The sequence below is a fragment of the Panthera tigris genome, chromosome B1 (assembly GCF_018350195.1).
Source record: "Panthera tigris isolate Pti1 chromosome B1, P.tigris_Pti1_mat1.1, whole genome shotgun sequence".
NCBI lineage: Eukaryota > Metazoa > Chordata > Mammalia > Carnivora > Felidae > Panthera > Panthera tigris.
In genome coordinates, this window is record NC_056663.1 from 98,570,821 (window position 1) to 98,595,783 (window position 24,963).

Consider the following 24,963-nt stretch of genomic DNA (forward strand, 5'->3'; position numbering starts at 1 on the left):
CAGGCTAATTTCTAGGGAGTAGTTATGCTTTCAATTTGATGTTCCACAAATATCTATTTATAAGAGCATTAAATGCAGAATGGCCAGGGATTGGGCCTTAATTTGTACAGAAAGCTGCCTATAAATTATAGATAATTGATTTTGCCACTTTAAAATCTGTTGAGCATTTCTTGGACTCATTCCGTTCTTGATCTGAAGCTGTATAAATTAAGAAGATTTCAAATGCAAATGTACTTTTTTTCTATGCCATAATACTGACAGCCCAAACCACCCTCTATCAGAGGGCATTATTACGTACTCACTGTCTAAAAACTTAAAAGAATAACAACTTCTGGTTTTGATTCACACTCCAGATCCAGGTATCCCTGTATGCAGCATCTGCTATCGTAAGCTTTTTGCATGGGTTAGAAGAAATATTTTAAAGACATTAATGGTTTCCTGTTATATAGCACATGACTGACAGCCAAAGTTTCTTGATGGCAGTTTTCCAAAGCAAAAGAGGGCAGGTGAGTTTTTGTTTTGTTTTGTCGTTTTGTTGTTTTTTGTTGTTGTTTTGTTTTCTTTTGTTTTTGTTTTTGTTTTTGTTTTCCATTTTCTATTTATCCAAATTTATTTCCCAAATGTACCAGGTTCCCATGAAGAGTCCATTCCATCATGTGACTTTCCAGCTAGAATTACCCCAGTTTCAGTACATGACAGCTTTGTTTCCTTTAGCCTTACAGCTGTAGAAGAATTAACCCATTTCTGGAGTAGGTTATGCTGCACTCATTGCCTTATTCATATTGCATTTCTAAAGAGATATTTCCCTAGATGTATCACTTTAGACTTCAAAGTCAGGTATATCGATAAAACTCTGTTTTTGGCGGCGCTCTGACCCAAGACCGTGTGAATAATGGAAGAGAAGGGTGACCCGAGTGAACAGATCGCTTGAGCAAATGGAATCTTATTTTGAGCAACGTCTGCACCATACACAATATGGTTTCAATTTGGAATCTGGAACTCAGCGACATTGCCAGAGAACTTAGTGCATTGTTGGTTATTTTATTTGGGCTAAAATGGCACACAGATTAAGATCCTAACTTTCTGCCAGAATACCAGGATGACTGTACTTTATACTTTGCAACCTGATTTGAGGGTTTGGTACATTGATTCATAAACTAATAAAACCACAAGTATCCAAAATGGGCCACCTGGAAATTACCGGCTTTTATGCGTGAATTTTTTTTTTAACTGTGCTTTTTAAATATTCCGGCGGTTTTGTTTTTTTAATTATAGTTCTTCAGATATGGAGATTCTTTCACAAATGATTTCAGTGTATCTATCTTGAACACATCACACACTGCATGAGGGTATGAAGAGTCTGTCATTACTCAACATATTCCATTATTATAGGCAAAGAGTCCTTAGCTTACCTATATGATGTTAGTTACACATTGGTCAGAATCGCCTACATGAATCCTAATGTAATTATGAGTCTGCATATGCACACTGCACAGTACATGAAAAGACTTCATCCAAGAGTTTTTATGGTAAATGGCAAAAGTATGACTTTAAGTCTTAATCCTAGTGCATCACACTTCACTTGAATTTGAAAAAAGTTGTATTAGTGTTGCAAAGATGAAGGCTAACTTCACTTACAACAAAGACTCAGTATGAGACATTTGGACAAGCCTTAGTTAACTTGAATTCAGACACAGATTTATCATTGTGTCTTAGAGATATTTTTTTTGCCATCACACTCCCCACCAATATAAGTCTTGTTTTATTTGAAAAATTTTTCTTGCAAATGAGCCACTTCACAAAAATAGAAGTCAGTTTTTAAAATTAAATTTTCTGTAATTCTAATCAGTAGATATCTCATACTTTGGATATGTTTAAAGTCTCAGCAATAAGGAAGCAGACTGCCTTATTTTCAGACATCTTAACACACTTCCTGTGGATATGCCTACACATTTGGCTTCATCCCTGAGAAGAGCATGAATCAATCAATGTTAGCATAGACATTTATCTCAGTTATACATGTCTCTCCTTTTGTCTTCTGGATCTTAGGCACCAGTGCAGAATGAGGTCATACACACTTTCTCAGGATCTACTTTGCATTTAGAGAGGCTCTTATTTTGCAAGATAATGCACATATACGAAGATTTGGTTCAATGGTAACCTCTCTGGGTAAACTTTCTGGGACTGTTCTCAATTATTATTCTTATTTTTGACCATTCATCCCTAAGATTTTTGTGGTGTAGCCTTTGCTGATGTGTAGACAAACATCTGGCCCTTGACTCTCTGGCTGCTCCTCTAACATGGAATGTTCTCCTATTCTGGGCTTCCCCATGCCATTGCCCCTACCTGCAGCAGCAATATCCATGAGAGTCCATGACTTGCTCTTCTGCCTCATTCAGCTTTCTGCTCAAACGTCATCTTTCCAGAAAGGTTTTCCTTGATCAACCCGACTAAAACAGCCTACACATTCCCAAGTCAGTATCTAGCCCTTTGCCTGCTTCAGTTGACCTTCTAGCACTTGTTTTCACTAGATACCACACTCTATAATTATTGCTGTATTTATGTATTGTCTCTCTCCTTTCCTAGAATGTAAGTTCCGTAGAGGAAGATGCTTTGTCTGTTGTCTTCACTATTTTATCCCATGATTTAGAGGAAGGCCTGGCATGCAAAGGGCACTAATTACTACTTGTGATTAAATAGATTTTCCCAGGGCCCTGACCTTCTGTATCTCAATTAATTTCTCTGTTGAGGGAGAATATTGTACTTCATGGTCTTTAGGCCAGAATATATTTATTTGCAATGATTATCATAGATGCATAGATTATGTTAGGAGAGAATTACTGGTATTTATTCGTACACACCAAAATTTATTGGAACCTAATGCCTTTTCCCTCATTAACAACGAATGAAAATTTTAGGGGTGCCTGGGTGGCTCACTCTGTTAAGCGTCTGCCTCTTTTTTTTTTATTTCTTTTTTAATGTGTAGTTATTTTTTAGAGAGACAGAATGCCAGAGGGGGAGGGTCAGAGAGAGAGGAAGATATAGAATCTGAAGCAGGCTCCAGTTTCTGAGCTCAGCACAGAGCCTGATACAGGGCTCGAACCCACAGACAATGAGATCATGACCTGAGCTGAAGTCGGACACTGAACCGATTGAGCTGCCCAGGAGCCCCAAAGGTGTCTGACTCTTGATTTGGGCTCGGGTCATAAGCTCATGGTTTGTGAGTTTGAGCCCTGCATCAGTCTCTTCACTGACAGCTGCAGAGCCTGCTTAGGAGTCTCTGTCTCTCTCTCTGCCCCCCGTACTCTCTCTCTCTTTCTCAAAATAAATAAATAAACTTAAAAATTTTTAATTAAAAAATAAATGAAAATATTGAACTCATGTATAACACTGGTGTATAACTTTTGGACTGATAACCTGTTAAAACTACTGGCTTGGCTCAGTAGTAGTTACCACATATATTATTAATGATGTGACATTTCACACAAAGTATCTTTAAGGAGTATTTACTAAATTAATTTAGACTTTTTATTTCACACTGAAAGCTCTAATAAATATATGCTAAAATATATTTAGTCTTGTTTTTCCTAGGGGAACGTAAATTCAGTCATCTTGAAATGTTAGTCCTTTTAAAATTAAATCTATAACAGGGGCACCTGGGTGGCTCAGTCGGTTAAGCATCTGACTTTGGCTCAGGTCATGATCTCACGGTTCGTGGGTTCCAGCCCCGCGTTAGGCTCTGTGCTGACAGCTCAGAGCCTGGAGCCTGCTTCAGATTCTGTGTCTCCCTCTCTCTCTGCCCCTTCCCCACACAGGTTCTATCTCTCTCCGTCTCTCAAAACTAAATAAACATTAAAAAAATTTTTTTTAATTAAATCTATAACATAAAATAGGGAAAAAGTGGATTGCTGTGTTGCCGATTCAAAATTTTGAAGTCATTTTCACTTATTGCAGATTAATTTTACTATAATGTTGAATTCAAAAAAAATAATAAAAGCATTTTAGTGAAAATAGTGCTTTATTCTTAGATGGAATGTTAAAATCACATGATGATATATTTTATTTTCCATTGTAAACAAAATATTTAAAAGGGGCATAACTTTCAGTGGTTTAGGCCAGTTATATTTCTCATCAGCCTTGATGTTGGTAAACATTGTGACAATGACATGTAAGATAGAAGTTGTGCTCCAGGCCCTTTTGATCTTTCATTTCCTTAAAATGATTTTAATTGATCTGATAAACTATTGATGATATTAGTCAATTTAGAAATTTCCAGAAACAGCCTTGAAAACAACAGCAACAGCAAGAGCTAAGTGATCAGAGACCTGGGCCGTGTTGCCACTCTTAAACCTATGGGTCTTGCGTGGTCATGTGCTTTTCCTGACATGGTGCTCATGGAGGCATTTTCAGTGTGCATTTCAGCACTGAAAGAAAGTGCTCTTCTCCACAACACAGTTGCAGGAAGAGACCCAAAAACAAAGACTGTATTCCAGGCCATTTAATAAACTATTGCAGGAGCTGAATAAAATTCTGAGGTCATGATTTTTACACGTGAACGTGCAGCTCACTACTCACCGTTAATTTTGGAGGGTGTTTACCTTGTCAGTTTGCCTATAATCCCTCCCCACATTCATCACAGTGCATGTTCTGTCACTTCTGTAGTTCAGTAAAGTAAGTATTAAACTCTATTTCAAGTGAGACTTTCATTCCATTCATTTCTGATTTGTTTTGCTCCAAGTATTGTTCTTGCTTCAATGGAAAAGATTTTTAAGCGGAACCAAAGACTAGAAGTTTTCCTATAAAAATCCTATCTTATTCCAAAATTGGGATTGATTAATCAAAGGGATAATAATTCTCTATCTCACAAAGAACTCTTAGAGAATTAGAATACAGGATCTTGGCATCGTGTTCGGAGGCCTTAACCCTTAGCTATAATGATGGTTATCATTTTTGCTTTTAGCTCTGTTCTCAATTATAGCATTTATATCCTTGAGGACATCTTAAGCTGCTTCAGAGTTTCTTGAGAAAAGAAAAGTATTCTGTTTTGAGTTACTCAAAGCAATCAGCATATTCCCATATTTGGCACATAGTTGGTTCATAATTCTAAAATTCATAAAAAAATACTAAAACATGTTGGCTCATCACAGGTGACAAAAAAAAAGAAAGAAAATTAGATTAGTGCCTTACACTCAGTCTCTAAACTACACTGTAGGAATGTTATAATTTAGATTAAACCCACATTTTATTTCCTATGCTGAAACAAAAAAATAATCTCATCATTATTAAATGACAAAATAATTCTGGCATGTATCTCAATCTGTTGGTATTAATTTAAAAATACTGTACTTACTAAATCGTTTACGTATTTCATGCACTAAAAACTTTTACATATTGTTAAAATTTTCAATACAGCACAGCCAACGTTAGAGGATAATATTCTGAACAAATATTCGCTATGGTGCAGATATTTAATAGCAAAAGTTCTGAGATTGTGAGGCAATTTGCAGAAATCCAATTATTTCAGATGCAACTCTTTGTACACAAATGAATCTTGTTCTGGACTAGTCCCTTCTGAATTGTTTCACTCTTGGTGACTATTTAAAAGTAGAGGTTTGTCTTGGCCAGGATAACATGTAAAAATGTGTTTAGAATTTATGCAGCAGAGTGATCAATAAATTAAACACAGGTATGTGTAGCAGAGATATCAGTGTCATTTTTCCGACCCACCATCCGACCTAGAAAATTTGGGGCTGGGTCCTTGGAGAAAATGAGAGCCAGACATTTTTCCATAATTAGCTTTAATTCATTGCTGTTCCTAAAACTCTAAGCCTGGTCTAAAGCTAGCCTTCAGTGAGCATACTCTGCTGGGGATGTCCAAACATTTATTGCCTGAAGGCTTAAACCAGGTTCATAACAAACTTAATCCCCAAAGACCCAACCTCGTCTAGACTCATTAGGCTCTAGGGAATTTCAAGAACTCTGACAGGTAGGAATGTACTAACATGACCTTAAAATATCTGCTCTGGCAATTATCCATACTCAGGTTTTTTAAAAGAAAATGATGCTTCTCGTTTGTAGTTCAACTTGCAATATCCCTGTTGACAAGTAGAGATTATTCAGGTTGGGGGTAAAGGGGTAAAGAAAGATGAAAATACACTGTGAATGCAAAGTATTTTAAATAAATATTTTAATTCTATTGTTGGCATTTACAAGTAGAAAGCATACAGTATGTTACAAATATCAAAATGTGAAAAATATGAACGTTACATAAGTAACAAATGTAAAAAAAGTATTTTCTTACCTTCCCTGAAAGTAAGAAAACTTTTCAGCATAGGAAAATATCAGTATCAAAAACACAGCTTAGGTGTAAAAAAAAGTTTTTACACTGTATTAAAAAATGATCTACAAAATGACAGAAAGAAAGAAGAGTTGAAATTTGACTTTATATAAATTATAAAAACTGGGTACTTGGGGTAAACTTCAAATGGCTGAAAAGTCCAATCATAGGCTTTCTTTAGGTCGATTCTTTAAAATTTTAAAAGCATAGAACATTTTCAATAAATAACTTCTAAAAGTGTCTCTGAGAAGCGCTGCTGAGAACATCATTCCACGGTAGGAAGGGAGCAGTGTTCTAAGGATAATAAGCAGTCATTTTGTTCCTATTGGAAGCCTGATGAAAGTCAGATGACCATAATTGTTCACAAAAAGAGAGAGAGAGAGAGCGAGAGAGAGAGAGAGATTCGGAAGTTTTAACACAATTTTGTAAGAAACTTCTAAAGTGCTGAACAAAATGACTTAATTTTAGTACCCACTGTCATGTAAAACCTACTCAAATATCAGACATTTCTGAGCAACATCAAATATGGAATCTATAGCTCTGGAAAGTGTTAATACCTAGTCTTTCATTCAAGAAGAGGAAGGCTCTTTCTACACTTTACAAGGATTGGTTAAACCCCAAGGATCTTGCAATGCAAAACATAAGGATGATAACACAATGGAAACAATACACATACCCCACTGTGAAAGCACAAATTCATTTCTGCAATGGCAACGGTATTCATTTCAAAAATCACAAATCAAACATTGGTAAATAAGAAAAAAAACTTTCCGAACGCTGCATGCCACATGACTAGTTACAAAATACGATGCATGCAGGAAAAGAAATTCAACCAAGCATATTTAAATTAAAGACTTGTTTGGAGTCTGTTTCAGCAGCATTGTGGTTATTATTTTTTAAAGTTTCCCTCCAACACCAGTCCATACTGGCCTCTTTCGCAAATGGAATACCCCTTCGTCGGCAACCTTACAACGGTTTGAGTGTTCCTTGTTTTTCTGTTTTTCCAATGCCAGTACATAAAGTTCACACATACTGCTCTGCTTCCCCATCTTTGGGGACGGGCTTAGCTGTCCCATTCTTGCCTTCTTCATTTGCTGCTGCTTTTTCTGGGAGAGATGCCAAATCTTTAAAAACATCTACATAATGGCCAAAGCCGGGGCCCCAGTTCAAAAGGTTGTCCCAGTTGAAATTCCCTGCTTGCTGCCCAAGTTTCAAGGGCAGTGTGTTGTCAGCAACCCCTGGTGCTGCTGCCTGTGTACCCCCAGGTCCTCCCTCAGCCCTTCGGCCATGGTATCTTCTAGGCTTCAATCTGGCTCCATAATTATCTTCGTCATCTGCATCAGATTCATTGACTTGAGATAATTTGGGCATCCTGGAAGTATATACCATTGGCTTTTCCCTGTCATACTCCATCTCTGAGCAAGTGAAAGACTCATGTGAGTCACTATCAGAAGAAGATTCTGGAGCTGGAATGCCATCTGCTGGGTTCCTTGTTCTGGACAATGGCCTTCTGCAATCCTCTTCTGAAGAAGACCTTCCGTGATCTGCACTGCAGATACTTGGGTTTCTAGGGCGAGGGGTGTTTAGCCTCTCCACCTCTTCAATCGAGAGTCCTACCGGAGGGGAAGATTCCAAAGGAATCTGCCCAATTGGCTGCTTTAAGCGACTCCCTGGTCTAGAACCGTGAGAGGTCATGGCCTGAGGACTCTTACTTCTCCTTCCCAGCCTTGTGGCATAGTTGAAAATGCCAGGTTGGCAGGTATCAGCATGCATTTCCAAAGTATTTCCATCTCTTATAGGAAGATGCAATTCCCTGGCGGGGCTGTTCCTATAGAAAGTAGAGGACTTTGAGAAAGGGGCTGGGCTGTGACGAGACAGGGGGTTGGGGGTTGGGCAAGCTGAATGGCTCAGGGAGCTGGTTCTCAAACCCTGACCGTATGAAGGTTGGTAAGTCAAACTGCTTGCTCCTAAGGGCATGGGGGATTGCCTCGCAAAGCCTAGGGGACTATGCCTCTGGATAGAAAATTTAGGTGTGTGGCTGCGGAACTGCTTGTAGTGTTGGATGATGTCCGCGTCTGAAGGGGCGATGCTGCTGGCGTTGTCGATGTCGTAATGCTCTATCTCTTGCTCCGGCGAAGCCAAAGGGGCGCTGGGGATGGTTTCTGAGCTGTGGGGAATATCAGTCTCATCGTAGATGAGGTAGGGGTTTTCCCGCTCAATGATATCTGGCTTAGGGTTCCCCTCGGGCTGCTTCCTCACAGTCATATCGTCCCCGTAGGGGGGGATATTGTCTGGGTCATCAAAAGCAACGTTCTCGCTTCCCTTCTTCTTCTTCTCCTTCGGTTTCTTCTCCTCTTTGGGGTCTTTTGTCTTCTTCCCCCTGCACTGGTTACACAGAATCAGGCTCAGGACCAGGAGGGCCAGGACTGTCGCACAGCTGCCCACGATGGCAGGCACAGCCCACAGAGGCAGGGAGATCTCTTCGGGACCCTGACTCAGAACACAGACATGCCCTCCAGGGCTTCCAGCTTTGCACACTCTCCCCTGAGGACAGAGGACCCCAAGACAAGCCACCACCGTCTCACAGGTCCTCCCTGTGTGGGACTCTGGGCAGCTACATGTGAAGCCAGAGTGCAGGCCCGGCTCGCAGCTGCCCCCATTCTGGCATGGGTGGGAGGCACAGTCTCCAGGGGGAACGCACTTGTAGGCATACCACTGATTAATGCACAGTAAGTCGCCCCAGCAGGGGTTGCTGGCACAGATGTTCGGGCCGCGACAGCCAATCTTCACTGAGGGGTCCGTCTTAGAGATGGAGGCCAAGCTATGCTTCCCACTGAAAGGAAGACTTTCTCCACCATACAGCATAGAGGCAATGCAGCCATCAAAACCTGTAGGGGGGAGAAGGAGCAGTAAGGCATTTTAGAGAAAATGCTGCATTTAAAACACTGCACCATTGAACTATGGTAAAAAGAAGCCTCCCAATCACATCACAAGAGCTAAGAAACCACAGTCTCAGGGCCGTCAGCCAGTCCAAAGTCAATAACTCTGTGTGTCTTACGACATAACTTAGTAAGATATATAAGATTTCCATGACAAAAGTATGAAGAGAATTGCTCAGATACTGCTCTTTCTGAAAATTTATAAATGACTCAGACAGGCTAGATTTTCTTTTACTCCCTCTTTTATTAATTTGATGATCTATTTGTCTTATTTTTATAGTATATATATATCAAATATATATATCAAGAATTGCATACATAGAAATAAAATGTATTTAAAAAAACTTATAAAGAACAAAAAAATAAGTTAATAGCTTTTTTCTCAATTTTTTAAAATTAAAAAATATTTTTAAAGGGAAAGAAAGACAGTGCAAGCAGAGGAGGGGCAGAGGCAGAGAAAGAGAGAGAGAGAGAGAGAGAGAGAGAGAGAATCCTAAATAGGCTCCATGCCCAATGCAGAGCCTGACATGGAGCTCGATCCCATGACCCTGAGATCATGACCTGAGCCAAAATTAAGAGTCAGTTGTTTAACCCACTGAGCCGCCCAGGTGCCCCTAGGCTAATAGTTGTAATCATTAGATCATGCATTCTCAATGGAGGTGATACTGCTCCCAAGGAGTTGAACATAAGTTCTTGAAGAGCAAAGGGAAAATCTTAGGTATTACAATGGTTTGCAGTCATCTAGAGGGCAGCTATAGAGTATAACTGTGGCATGAACGCTTCATGAGGTGGGACAGGCAGAGTTAGAAAAACATATCTTAAATGGCTCTTTAGAGGGTAGTAATTATTATTATTTCTTAAGGTTGAGAAACTCTTTGTTGAACTTGAGTGTGTTAATATTGCTAATGCCCCTGTCCCAGAGCCCAAGAATTGATTTTGACACTAACAAAAGAGTATGATCTACTTCGGCTTGTTTCTTAAAACATCCAAATGAATTATCATCCATATTCTAAAATAAGCTAAGTATATAAGAACAACTTGTGACCTGAACTTATACTTTTGTGCCTTAAGTCCATTACCCTCCCCTGCATTTTCCAATTTTCTTCGTATTTGATATATCCTTCCACCTCAGTGACATTTCCATCCCTGATACACTTTTTCCATAAAGTTCTGTAACATCTGCTTTTGTTCCTACTCTACAGATTGTTTTTCTATGACTTAGTCTCTTTCATGTTTCATTTTCCTCTCATCAACCACTGACTCCTAGAGTTGCTCAAGCTAAGGCTCCAGGCTTTCTTTTTAATCTACCCCTTCATGTTAGGTTATCACATCCATGACCAGTACATCAGTTACTTGCTTGACTCTGCTAACTCTTAATATGTATTTCCAGCTGGTGTCCATTCCTGATTATAGCCCATCTTTCCAAAAGTCTTTCTCAAAGGTGGTGCAAACCCCAGGTGTCCGAAACCACCATTTTGATATTTCCCATAGACAGGCTTCTCTCTCCACTGCTCTGCAGTTTCCTCTTTCAATGGTGCTGCCCTTTTTCTAGGTGACAGGTCAGAAACCGTCTTGAATTTCACCACGATCATCAACAGTTTGATTTACTCTAATTCCTAAAAAAAATTTCTTCCCCATTTACTTCTCTCTAAACTCCTCTGCCACCACACTAGTAAGAACTCACATAATATCTTGCCTAGATCACTGCAGTATCATCCCAGCTAATTTATGCAAGCCCACTCTTGTCTCCACCAATGCATTCTCCATGTTGTAACCTGGAAGATCTTTAATATTGCTACCTGTCTAGTCTTGACACTCCTAACATAAATTTTTTATTGACTTCCCACTGTCCTGAGAGTAAACCCAAAAATGCAACATGGTCTAGGAGGCCCTGCTTCATTCTTCAACTTCCTTCATTACCTGATGACATCAGTCTCCAATGTGCTAATAGGTCAGGTTCTATGATTTTTATCTACTTTTTGTTAAGTTCCTATCAATGTAAATTAATCTTTCATACTCTCCCATCTTCATCTTCACAGTTCATTTTAAGTACCAATAGTCAATTTCCCATGGAAATTTCCCTTTCTCATTTTTTGGAAATCTCTAAGAATTCTATATTCCTTCTTCACATCCTTTTTCATATTTTAAAATAATACATCTAGTTGTATAATGGTTTGATCAATGTTGCCTTCCTTACTTGGCCATGTTTTGTATGAGGAGAGTAGCTATTTATTTAGCCCACCATTGTACTCCCGATGCCAAGTACAGGGCTCAGTAACAGCTGCCATGTGAATGGACACATGAATGAATGGATAAATAAATGTTTGGTGGACAAGGGAAGCATCATGGGATGAATTATGAACTTGGTAGAACAAATGTAAATGACTAAAATAAAGTAAGTGATGACCAATAGTTTATTATAGACTTTTTTTTGTTTATTTATTTTTGAGAGAAAGAGAGAGAGAAGGAGAGAGTGAGCATGGGAGGGACAGAGAGAGAGAGGGAGACACAGAATCTGAATACAGGCTCCAGGCTGTGAGCTGTCAGCATAGAGCCTGACATGGGGCTTGAACTCACAAACTGCGAGATCATGACCTGAGCCAAAGTCAGACACTTAACCGACTGAGCCACCCAGGTGCCCCTATCATAGACTTCTTAAAGATAGTTATGAGAGACTTAGAATAGTCATAATGGAAATTATCAGAATTCCAACTACTTTTATAGGAATAATTTTACCTTTCCTTTGCTCAACGCAAGCATTTTTTACCTGTGTGGGAATCTCGATGAGCTTGATTGGGTGGAATTCCTCCAAGAGATATAGTGAGTACATCGAGGCCACCAAAATCCTGTGTAGGGTGGATGATATCTCTGTTATATATTCTGTCGATGGACAGTACTGTGGCTGTTCCATTTTTTCCAATTAGAAAAGTATGCCAGTGGCCATCTGCAACATAAACTTCAGGAATATTTCTCTCCACTTTCCCAGCAATTCCTGCATCTGATGTAAAATGTACTTTGCCATTTTTAATCTGTAAAATGTATTAAAATAATGTACAATTAAGCTATGATGTGCTTGAGTAAAAATAGAATAGAAATGAAATGAAACTTACAATATTGATCAACTTAAAGCTAACAGGCTAGCTGAAGAGTCTGGCTATATCAGAGTATACTTACCCATACTGCCTCTACAAATTTAGGTGACATATACCTTCATATTTAATAGTTTTAATAGTTTTCAAGTTGTTATTATATTTATACCTAATTTTTTAAGATGCCTAAAATTATTTTCTGGAACACAGCTGAGATAATAATGGAGTGAAAACCCATTTCAAGATAAGTAAAATATACCCTTTTGTAATTACTTATAATTTAATCACAACGGCAAGTATAGAGAATCAATCAGTTTAGTAAATGGTCCACAGTGATCGAAAAATGTTAAAACTACTTGCAAAAAAAGAAGCATCAATGCTTAGGCAAAAATGAAACATAGTTGGAAAAATAGACAAAAAGAAATTCTTTTATATGTTATCTATTATGCACTGGAATTTTAGAAGAAAAAATGCCTGTTGTTTATATCATTTATTCAGATGAAAATTATGAGTGAATTCTTAATAATGAGGTGTCTGGGAAAGTCTTCACTTTGACTGCCTTTTACAATTTATCTAAGGGATATTTGGTTTCTTTGACTTTGCCCAGTAGAACATTGGGTAACAGGATGCTCCTACTCCAGTTTCCAGCTACCAAGTTTCCAGTATTCTGAGGAGACACTTTAGAAAATGAAATAATTTATGAGGCAACATGAACATTTGGTTCAGAGAGCATAATCCCATCATGCTGCCAGACAGAGCTGGTGCCTGGGCTGGGGGATGAAGTGGCACTGTGTATCAAATGACAGCAATGAATGGATGGATCAGTGATTTTGTCACTCGGATCAGATGCTATTTCTACATGCAACAAACACATCTGGTAGAACTAAAAGTCAGTTCATTTTTACTCTGTGGAAAATATGCCTAACACATTTACATACGTTACTCATACTGTAAGATTTTATTTAAAGAGTCTCTCTAGATGGTAATATAATTCAGTACCAAATTCAGATGGGAAAAGAAAAGAGAGTTGTGGTTAAGTGACAATAACATTTCATCAAGTGAGCAATGTCTCATGAAACACACGTTGAAAATAGCAGCCCGTCATTGGTGATACCTAGAGTCCTTTTGGAAAGAAGCCGTGAGAAGAGCCTTCTCCCAGCACTGTGTTTCCCTCCTATCTGATCAAACCCTGGCATCCTTCTATGTGACCAAATCTGATGAGAGTCTTTAGAATACACCATAGAGTAGGGTGAACAAGAACCTAAGTGCCCATTGTACCATTCCTGATGTTCTGCTTCTCCCCACTAATACTCTACTCAGCTCTTGCATCCTTCCTAACTTCAAAACATCACTCACTTTTTATGTTCATTTTTGCTTGGTTTTATTTATCCATAGATTTATTTATTTATTTATTTATTTATTTATTTATTTTTGATCTAGACCTCCGAATCCCTCATCCCAACTCTGTACAATACATCTAGCCCCACTTAAAAATAAACACAAACAACAACAACAAAAAAACCCTACACATCAAGAAAATAGGATTGATTTGGAACAGAAATAGAGTCCATAATCTTACATTATTACAGAACTCTAAATATGGAGATACACAAAATGCCATAAAAGAAGGGAGGTTGGCAGAACACTAAATATACCATCAGCACAGTTAGACATAAGTATGCTTCCTTCTGTTTTTCTATCTAATATTCTCTCCACCTAATGTCTTTTTTATCTGAACAGACTCTATCTATTCTACATATTCTCCTCTCTCTTCACATTGCTATTGCTACTCACTCTTGACACTCCCCCCAAACCATTGGAAATCTCATTTCCCCAACTCTCTTTTCTGTGTTCAAAACGATCATCTTGATTCCTTTGTTTGTGTGTGTGAGAGAGAGAAGAAAGATGGATTGATGCAGAGAATGAAGAACAAAAGAAAGAAAGGAAGAAATAAAGAAAGGAAGGAAGGAAGGAAGGAAGGAACTGTCAGAAAGAAACTGTCAGAAAGTGAGCCAAAAGAAAGAAGGAAAAAAACCAGGGGCCTTACTCACCGATAAACTAAATGAAAAGTAACAGTTCCTTCTGACTAGCTTCCTAGCCTGTGCAAGTAGATCGTATTCCTGTCATCTGAATAATTTGCCTGCTTACTTACAATAGCCATTCTCTTTCCGTCTATTTTGTTCTCTTTATTCACTGTTTTTTTAATCTACTTACTTTACCTGCCAGGCCCCTTAATCTCTGAAAAGCTGCTTTTCAAAATATTCATAGAAAAGAAATGTGCATTTTGGTCTGCATTAGTCATTATTTTTATTCATTAGCATTTACTTTTCCTTCAGGAAAAAAATCTCTTTCTAAGTGCTTGCTACCAATGTAAGAATATCTGGAGAAGTTGAATGCTGCCGTCCTGTTGGAAATCCAAGATTTTATGGTGACAAAAATGGATCCTGACATTCAGCTTCTTCCTTAAGGAAAAAAAAAATATTCTCTCTCTGATTTCTTCAACCACATTGTATTTTGTATCTCTTGGCTTAAAGAGATAATGTACAGAAATATTTCATATGTCATTTAAATGGCACGAGGACTTGGAAGCAGCTTAACAGATAATGCACAGACCTCAATGTCAAAGCCTCTCAACGCATACAAAAAGTGTTTCTTGTAGACTGTGAAGCTTTACTTCTTTCTGTACTTCCACTTTCTTTGGTTCTGATACACTTTCCAATACAAATTATAAACACCAAATAAAATCATAATATAATGACATAGATGCTTTGTTTTGCAGTACCTTTATTAATTTTGAACTGGGCTCCTTGGTTGAATATGGAGGTAAACTTATAATGGGAAGATGTTCTTTTGTACTAGATTAGAGCGGAGTTGTTCAACTTCGGCACTATTGACATTTTGGACTAGATTCCTTCTTTGTTTTGGGGTGCTGCGTTGTGCAATGTAGGATATTTAGTGACATATCTGATCTCTACTTACTAGATGCTGGTAGCACCCCCTCCCCATTGTGACAATAAAAAATGCCTCCAGACATTGTCAAATGTCTCCTGGGGGGAAGAGAGGGTAAAATCATCCACAGTTGGGAATGACTGGACTGTGAGGACTAAGATTTTTAAAAATATTTTTTGTACTACTTCCTAAAGATATGTGCATGCAGCATAACAACCAGAGTTGACTTGGATGGAGAGAAATTTTAAGAATAAAAAGGCTGAAGTTCAGAGGTGAATGTCTGTTTTATTTTTAAATATTATATGTGAATTAAACGGAGTAATTCTCTATGCATATTGCTTTTTTTCTTCATGAACTAAGCTTTTAGTAATTTTCAAAATATTAATTTATAGGTGAAGATAATACAGGATGTCTGAGTTTATTTTCTTCAGAATTTACCAAAATTCATGTAAAAATTATGAGTGGAATTATAATATCAAAATGATATTAATCAAAATCAGTCAAAAGAAACTGATGATTTAAAAGGTGAAGTCTCATTTGTGGGAAAGAAAGCAGACTAATATAATAGTCTTAGAATTAAGAAGCTAAAAGCTGAAGGAAAATGCATATCCTGGGAAATTATTCACTGGGTTAGCATCTCATTTATAGTTTAAAATATTATGTAAAAGCCTAATGATAAATCAATACATTGTTCTCATAAAACAGAATGTTTAAAAACAATGTTTTTAGAAATTATTTGGGGAAGTCAGGGGGAATTTAACTTACAATAATTCTAAAGATACTTAATTTCACAGGGTTTACCTAGATAGTTAATTGACTGTATGCTCCAGAATAAAGCCAGATAACTTAAAAATGTTTTTTTCTTATTCTTGTCCCACCAATTAATGTAAACATATCAGTGTTTGGAATAATTTTTGGAGCTTTTTTTTTTTTTCACTTCAAAAGCACATTATCTTTTTGTTTTACTTTGTTTAAAAGTAGAGAAAGAAAAGCAATATAAATTTTTATTTGACAAAATAGATTGCAACAAATTCTTTCTATGCTGGCCTACCTAGCAGTGGTCTTTACTCTAAACCAAGACAAAAGTGTTTAGAAAGCAAACCATTCAGATCTTTGTTACTCTGGCCAATGCCTGGGGAATAGTTAAGATAGATGATATTGGAATAGTGCCCAGTATTAGTCGGAACTCTAATGGGTTGTAAAGAAAAGGACAGAAATTATGGGCGAAGTGATTTAAATCATGACACAGCAGGCGGTCTAATCAAATGAAGTCACCATTAGCTTTTATCTTACCTTCACAGTAGTGTAATTGCTGCTTTCTTGGATATGGATTAAAATGCCATTCTCGCTTCTTGTTCTGAATTTTATTTCCAGACTGTTCACACCAAAAGGCTCCAACATGGCACCTCGTATGCTCTGTCTTAACAAATATTCCCGCTTCTCATTCTGACTCATGTGGTAATCCAAGCGCCCTTTGCCTTCTAATGATAACGCGGTGTCAGGAGTAATAGCTGAAAGGCAACGAAGAAAGGGAAAAATGAATGCATCCATTTGGCTTCTGAAGAAGTTTTTATAAGTGACAAAAATTATAAAAAAGGACAATAAAATATCAGGTTTTTGGAATCCATATTCCCCAATCCTCCTCTTGGGAAAAGAAAAATTCCATTTGTGAATTACTGTATAAGGTAGTTTCAAATGCTTAAATCAAAATCAGAATCAATCATTTGGGTAATATTCAATAAAATATTTGGTACAGCAGGGGTGCCTGAGTGGCTCAGTTGGTTAAGGGTCCGACTTTGGCTCAGGTCATGATCTCATAGTTCGTGAGTATGAGCCCCGCGACTGGCTCTGGGCAGACAGCTCAGAGCCTAGAGCCCACTTCAGATTCTGTGTCTCCCTTTGCCCCTCTGCTGCTTTCACTCTGTCTCTCTCATTGTCTCAAAAATAAATAAACATTAAAAAAATTAAAAAAAATATTTGGTATAACATATAAGTCATGAATACTTATAGAGATACCACCTGTTAAAAACATGGAGTTGCAAATGTGTTTATAATAAGTGTTACTTTATTTCCAAAATTTATAAATGTGTTCAGAGTTGAGTGATTTGTAATCCTAAGTCTCTAGCATGTTAGAAATTTGGACAAAGAAGTGAACAAATATTTAATTCGTATTAATTTTATTATTAGCAATCATCATATAATCATGTTGAATTTAATTTATCATTATGTGTAACTCTAATGTATATTATAATTTACCATAATTTGGTAAAATGTTCACACTACTGAACTTTAGAAGTTCGTTATCATAACAGTTAATATAGCTAAAGAAAAGACATAAAGCAAATGAGCTCAAAAGGGTTTCAGCATTGAATAGTATACTTTATATAGCTAAAGTTTATAGTATGTGAATTATATCTCAATTAAAAAAAAAAAGAACCTCAGACATCTCTCAAGCCGATGACTCATTTCATGTTCCAGGCATAACTGGATTCCCACTTATAAATACTCATTACTTAATGAAAAAACTATCTGACAACATACTTTTTTGTTGTTTTGATGTTATCCTAATTCAATATGATTATATCTTCTGCTAGTAAGATCTTTTTGACTACAGTATATCCTTAATGTGATCATGAATTTATATTCATTCTTATAATATAATTAGGACTCCTTGGGAAGTGGTCAAATAATTGCAATGATTTGAGTATTAACCATATACTTGAAAACAAGGCAAATTTTCTAGAAGAAACTCCATTAGGGTTAGTTAGTGGGATGTACAGCTTGAAATTAGAGAATGCCATGTTCTAATGATGGCTTGAGTGCCTCTAACGTCTTATTAAAAAACAGTAGTAGGGTTTAAAAAACAAATAATTATACAAAGATTTAAAAAGTAAGACTCAAAACCGATTCTAATAAATGTAAATTAAAATGCAAGTATCACCCTTAATTGTAATAGATTATACTGCCATTGTATGATGGTTTGAACTCAGTGTTTAGTCATTTATTATTTACATTTTTCTACCACATACAAAATATTTACTGGAGAAATATTCCTTAAAGGCAGATAATATTAGACCCAAACCTGAATATAGTCCTTGGCCTTGTATTTGTATAGCAATCTTATAAATTAGCTTTCCTAAATTCATAAATTCATAAAATGGAAATTAACAACTTAGTAAATAATTCTGAAAGAATATCACTCTTCCTCAGGTTAAAAAAAATAAATGTAAAATGTCACTATAGTTTCTAATTGTTACCCATTTATTATTTTCAACATTTAGAATGAAAAAATTTCTTTGAATATAATTACATATTTAAGTGCATATATTTATACTTTTCATGATTACTATAATTTCCAGTGGAAAACAGCTTGCATACATTTTTCACAGTATTTCCCAGTTAGTCCTTCTTTGCAATGACACTGCTGCCATGACCAGTAATCCGTACATGTGCCACCATGTTGGCAGGGGCTGTGAGTACAAGCACCTTCTAGTCTGGGACATCTAAAATGAAATAATAATAAAGACTCATAAGGCACAAAATAAAGTGTGGGGGATTTGTTAAAACTAGATATAAGCTTTTATTAACTTGCTTAGTTTCATGCACTCACTTCTTGGAAACTCAAGTTACAACTATATTTGGGGCATCTAGTCAAACTAGGAGCTGTAACACAGGGCCTGCCTCATTCAAAAAGGAGAAAATTAAACCAAATAACATCTTACATAATACAGAAAAAGAGGTGATAATTTCTTTTTTAAATTAATTCTTATTTGAGTAGGACATCTTTGGTTAATGTAATCTAAGGCCCCCATATTTATTTGCTTATACATTTCCTCCAGACAACTCATCAACTGATGTCTATTAAATGTCTACCATATGCCAATTACAAGCATACTATTCTAAGCATGGCGGTAAAGTGTTGAAAAATCCACATGTCGTGGAGTATTTATTTTTCCTCGTGTAGGAGGCAGTCAAAAAAAACAAAACAAAAATTAGGTAAATATGTAATATGTTAGAACAAAGAAAGTTCTTTGGAAAATTAAGATAGACAAAGGGTATCGAGAGTTTTTTTTTTAGGATGGAGGGTAGATTCATCAGCGAAGGAAGGACATATTTTTGTAAAGACCTAAACAAATTGACAGAATGAAGAATATTTGGTAGAAGATCACTCCAGACAGAGGAAACAGCAAGTAAGAAAGTTAAATTGTACCTAATATGTTTGAGGAACACCGAGGGGCCCAGTATGGTTGGAGCAGAGTGAACAAGAAAAAGAAGCATATGTAAATACAGTGAGAAAATGGAGAAAGAGGCTAGATCATGAAGGCCTTGTAAGTCAGGGTTAGGACGAACATCTGTTTTTAAATGTCATTCTGGTTGTTGGTAGACTGGATGTGAAGTATGTCAGAAAGAGAAGAACCAAAGGAAAGTCTAAAAGTTTTGGCTGAACAATTTTGGCTGATCGACTTATCATTATTTAAGACAGAGAGAACTGTGGAGGAAATAGATTTAGAAGGAATCGGGAAAGAAGGCCACGAATTCAGTTTTAAACTTAAGTGTGAGATATTTGTTAGAAAGACACATAGGATATTGGGTAGTCCGTTGGATAGAAGGGTCTAAAGTGCAGAAGAAAGGCCAAGTTGAAGATAACCATTTAAGAGTCACCAGTTTTAAAGTTAGTACTTAAAACCAAGGGCTATAAAACATGATTTAAAGAATGAATATATATACAAAAGAGAAGGGGTCAACCAGATGAGAAAAAGAATCAGAGTAGAAAACCAGGATTGTACCATATGCTGATAGAGGTATTTTTAGGGAGAGGAAGTAATGAACATTGGAATTCAAAGAAGATGAGAACTGACCATTGATTTTAGCAACACAAAGGTTATTGATCACTTTGACAAAGAACAATTTTTCAAAAAGAGAGAGGATGGTAATTAGAGAGTAAAATGGGATTAATAAAGTTTTTACAAAAATAAAATGGGAGAAATAGCAGCATGGATTTAAATGAGGAAAGACATGCCAAGGAGACAGCTGGACTATTGTTTTTAGAACATTGCAGGGGACTGAGCCTTTTACATAAAAAGGGGTTGGTCTTTATGGGAATAGGAGCAGTTCGTTCATAGTAATAGGATGCAATGTAGACCATGGGATGCACACGTGCATGGGCAAATGTGGAGGAATAAGCTTTTGGAAGTTTTCTTTTGATTGCTTCCATTTTCGAGCAAGGTAGAAAGCAAACTCATTAGCTGGGAAAGATGGTACAGGAGTGATATTTGGGGTCTGTGAAAAGGGGAGGCTGGAAAGTAATTGAGAAAAGTGAGCAAATGATTAAACTGGGGAATAGAATATGTTGCCACGCAAAATCATGGCCGCATTAGAGATTAGTAATCACGAATTTGAAGACAATGAACTCCTCCAGAGCAAGAATCTGCCTTGTTCATTTATTTGTAACTAACCTCAGTCCAAGTGCCTAGTTCAAGACTTAGCTTTGCTACTCACCAGCTTGTTGACTTTGAGAAAGTTTTTAAAACACTGAGTAGCTCAGAAATTAATATTATCTATCTCATAAAATGGTTGTAAAAGTTAAAATAGACTAAAAATATTAAGAATAGTATTAACCACAGGGCTTTTAATATATTAATAAAATTAGAAACAAGTAAAGTGTATAATAATAGTTAAAATAGGGCACATTCATATGATGGAACAGCAGGCAGTCATGAACCTCACAATGAGGTTAAGAGTGTTTGTCTCTGGGTGGTGCATAGGATACTTTATATTTTTCTGAATTTTCCAATTTTCATTATGAATAAGATTAATTTTTAAAATAAAGTGTGTTATTTTCACAATTCCAAAATCATTGCAGGGAACCTTAACCAATAAGCACATAGGAAAATAAAATGTTTTACAATTAATCAAATTATTGCTTGTTAAAGGTGTACTAAGGTATATTTTGAAATATATGTTTGTATGTAAAGCTATTTAATATCAAATGTTTTTTTTGTATACATTATTACTAACATTTATACATCATTATGTGGCAGATACTTTTCTATGTGATTCATCTACTTGTCATTATAATCTTCACAACTGTTTTGAAGCGCATATAGGCGTAAAAGCATAGGTATATTTTTCTTACACTCCAGAAAATAAGAGTTAATTTTCTAAGTAAATATCACATTTTATGCCAAACAGTAAATATTTAAATTTAATAAGTTAATTAATTCAAATAATTTCTGTGTTAACTGTAAAAGTTAGCTGGTGGTAATTAAATTAAATAAGTAATTAAATGAAATGAACATTTAAAATTCAAAACAATGTAAAACATTTGATACTTTTAGAACTGTGGTCACAATAATTTCAGCTTTGGATGCTCAATTATCATGCATTTTGTTCATTTTTATTTAAAATAATAAGAAATAAAATTGTCATACTGATCTAGGATGCCTTGTGCTGCCAGAGCTTGGCTGGGTTCCAGAGGCCTTCCATTGACTGCAAACTCCATTATGCACCCAACAAAATCATGGCTTTCCACGTGTCCTCTCCTCTGAAGGATCGGATCTAGGGATCTGATACCTCCAACTGTGACTCGATTTGGCTGAACGTCAAGAGTCCTACATGAGAAAGCAAAGATAAGTATATTAGCTCCAACATGATAGATTTCAGTAGAATGTTTACCTTTAAAAAGAGTGAATATAACTTTCTGGCATGTGTTATAGCGTGGTAAATTTGAATGGAAAATATTACCTATTGATGCATATTCCCTTACAGATTTCTACAGGATTATTAGGTTTTCAAGGCATGAAAAATAATAAAACTTATGGAAGTGACATTTTCAGTTAGCCAAATGGATGTATAAAACAATGCTGAATTAGCAAGAAGCAGCATAACATCAGAGACAAGATAAAGTGCAGCAGAAATAGTGATTATATTAATGTTAGATTAATTAGTGTTAGATAATATTAATGTTAGATTATACATTTTTCTTCCCCACAAGATGATAATAATGCCAATATGTTAATTAATGTCCTAGATGATATGTCAATATTTATTTTTCTCTGTTGTTATTTCTGTTAACATCACTTAGGTTTTAGATGGCATAATTCTGTGTCTCTTCCTGAGGTGCCATTGAAAAGTATCTGTGGATAATTGTGGTATACAACTTCCAAAGGAGGTAAAGACTGGGATCTTTAGTCTAGCCTTGCAGGACCCAGGTCATAGGCAACAATTTCATGATCTACTCAAAGAGCACAGGCCATGTTAGTCTTTCCTTCCTCTATTTGTCCTCATCTCTCCCATCTCGTGTCACACCCTTTTTACATATTTTTTATACTCATTATTAACTTTTTATTTACAGAGTAAAAATTCCTTTGGAGAGCATAAAATATTGTAAACTCTCATAACACTTAGCATAATAAAATTATTTTTAAATGTAGAATTTCCTTTTTAAGGTCAAGTAATAATAAGATCAAACGAATAATTTTACTTACCAGTCATCAGAAACTGCCACATTACTGACAGTGCAATACCCTGGTTCTTGGTTCTCAGAACAAGAGTCCACAGTTAAGGAAGCTGCCTATAAAGTAGGAGAAGGAAACATTCATCCTGGGTTCTGCTGTCCCTATTGTCCTTTTCGGCCAACACTGCCCAGTACTTGTTTCTACGTGGACATGATTTTGAAGTTGTGATAACATTTTGGCTTAGTATGTTATGACGTAATACACCTATAATATCAAATTTTGAGCACATATTTCTTTTACATGTCTAAAACTGTGACATTATTACATATAAGAAGTGGGAAGTACTTTGAAAAATCTTCACCAGGCCCCTTGTGTATAAGTGAAAAACCGATAGGGCACCTGGGTGGCTCAGTGAATTGACAGTCCAGCGCTTGATTCTGGTCAGGTCACGATCTCACAGTTTGTGAGTTTGAGCCCCGTATCGGACTCCATGCTGACGGTGCAGACCTGCTTGGGATTCTCTCTCATCTAGTTGATATTTTCAACTAGAGAATATCACATAGATATTTATGAATGACTCAACTAGGAAAAAAAACACTTTAGATAGTGGCATAATATTTTGATAAATCTTAACATAATTTTCTGATTTTCTAAAAGCTTCATGATACAGAACGTCTGAGGGGAAGTTTTATTTGAATAACACCCTATGCAATTTAATCGTCAGAGTTAAATGTGCTTTCTTGTACTGTTGAATTTTTCTACCAGTACTGCTGTAAATTGACATGTTTGTATCCTGTCTATTCAGTGATTCAAAGCTGAGAAGTTAATGATTTTGCCAGTTTCTAACAAAATCCCTTTGAACTGTAGAAAATGACAGATTCAAAATCCAGTAGGGGCCTTCTTTTGGGTATTTTCTAAAATAGGAACATACTTTTTTCCTCTGACTGAAGTACTAATGACAAAGGTATTTTTTTCCACATTTGGTATTATTTAAAACTTGATAGCCACATACTACAAATGAACTGAAAGAATTTTTTTTCTATCACTTTTGGCATACACATAGTACCTCTTTTTTTTTTTTTTTTTTGCTTTCCCTCTTGCTCCCAAGTCCTAAATTTAGGTAGAATTAAATGGTCATAAAATTTAAAGGGGCCTTGGAAGTCATCAGATAAAATCACCTATTCTACATAAATGGCTGTTGACAATATCTTAGCAATATAGTTATCTCCCACCTGCTATGCCCCATTAGGATGCTGTCATTATTAGGAAATCATTGTGGCTAATGTAAGCCCCAATATACAATATCGATACCAGACTCCATATGCTTGTTCTAATTCTGTCTGTTTCAATAATGCCAGAGTAAATGGATAATCAGGAATATTGGACTTTTCTAAATTTGTATTCTCCTAAAGGTCTTCCTCTGAGAATACTAGTTTGGTATTAGGCTGGTTTAAAAAAGCTCAGGCAGGAAGGTGCATACTAACTTATTACTAACCTAAAAAATTATTATTGCCAAGATTTGCTTGTTATACCCCTATTAGAATTCACTGAAGTCGGTATGATTTTTTAGGCACTACTCATAATTAAAATTTATTGAGATTAAAACATTTTTTCTAACCTCAAAAGGATGTATGGAGCCATGTTTTTGAAAACTCAGGATGACTAACATTCAACAAGCACTTATTTAATATCAAATATTTAAAAATATATAAATATATAAATTTTTATAAAGAAAACTATACGTAAAATATACAACAATATATAAAATTTTAGATATAATTTATATTAATCCTTGCAATAATACCAAAATGTGGAGATATTATTCCCATTTATAGACCACTTTGATTTTCTGCCCAGCCCCTTTTCAAAACACAACCCATCTTGAATTATTATCAAATACAGTCTCCAAATGAGTATTTTTCAAGTAGATTTTTTTTTTAAATTATTTTTAGAATATCAATGTTTTAAATTACTGTTACTAGGGGCACCTGGGTGGCTCAGTCGGTTAAGCTTTGGACTTCGGCTCAGGACATGATCTGGTGGTTTGTGGGTTCAAGGCCCAGGCTGGACTCCTCACTGACAACTCAGAGCCTGGAGCCTGCTTCAGATTCTCTGCTTCAGATTCTCTGCTTCAGATTCTGTGTCTCCCTCTCTGTCTGCCCCTCCCCCCTTATGCTCTCTCTCAAAAATAA

General features: G+C 36.3%; 1 protein-coding gene across 1 annotated transcript in view; it reads right to left on the bottom strand.

Moving 5' to 3' along the window:
- Positions 1 to 6,170: 6,170 nt before the first annotated feature.
- The window catches only part of FAT4 (FAT atypical cadherin 4), a 180,364-nt gene continuing 161,571 nt past the window's right edge, over positions 6,171 to 24,963 (bottom strand). The window contains exons 12-17 of the mRNA XM_007087581.3: positions 22,802 to 22,887; positions 21,746 to 21,925; positions 18,693 to 18,817; positions 16,608 to 16,825; positions 12,044 to 12,305; positions 6,171 to 9,225 (exon numbers count right to left, since the gene is read on the bottom strand). Of these exons, the coding sequence (XP_007087643.2) occupies positions 7,361 to 9,225; positions 12,044 to 12,305; positions 16,608 to 16,825; positions 18,693 to 18,817; positions 21,746 to 21,925; positions 22,802 to 22,887 (2,736 nt within the window). The 3' untranslated portion in view covers positions 6,171 to 7,360. The remainder of the gene's footprint in view (positions 9,226 to 12,043; positions 12,306 to 16,607; positions 16,826 to 18,692; positions 18,818 to 21,745; positions 21,926 to 22,801; positions 22,888 to 24,963) is intronic.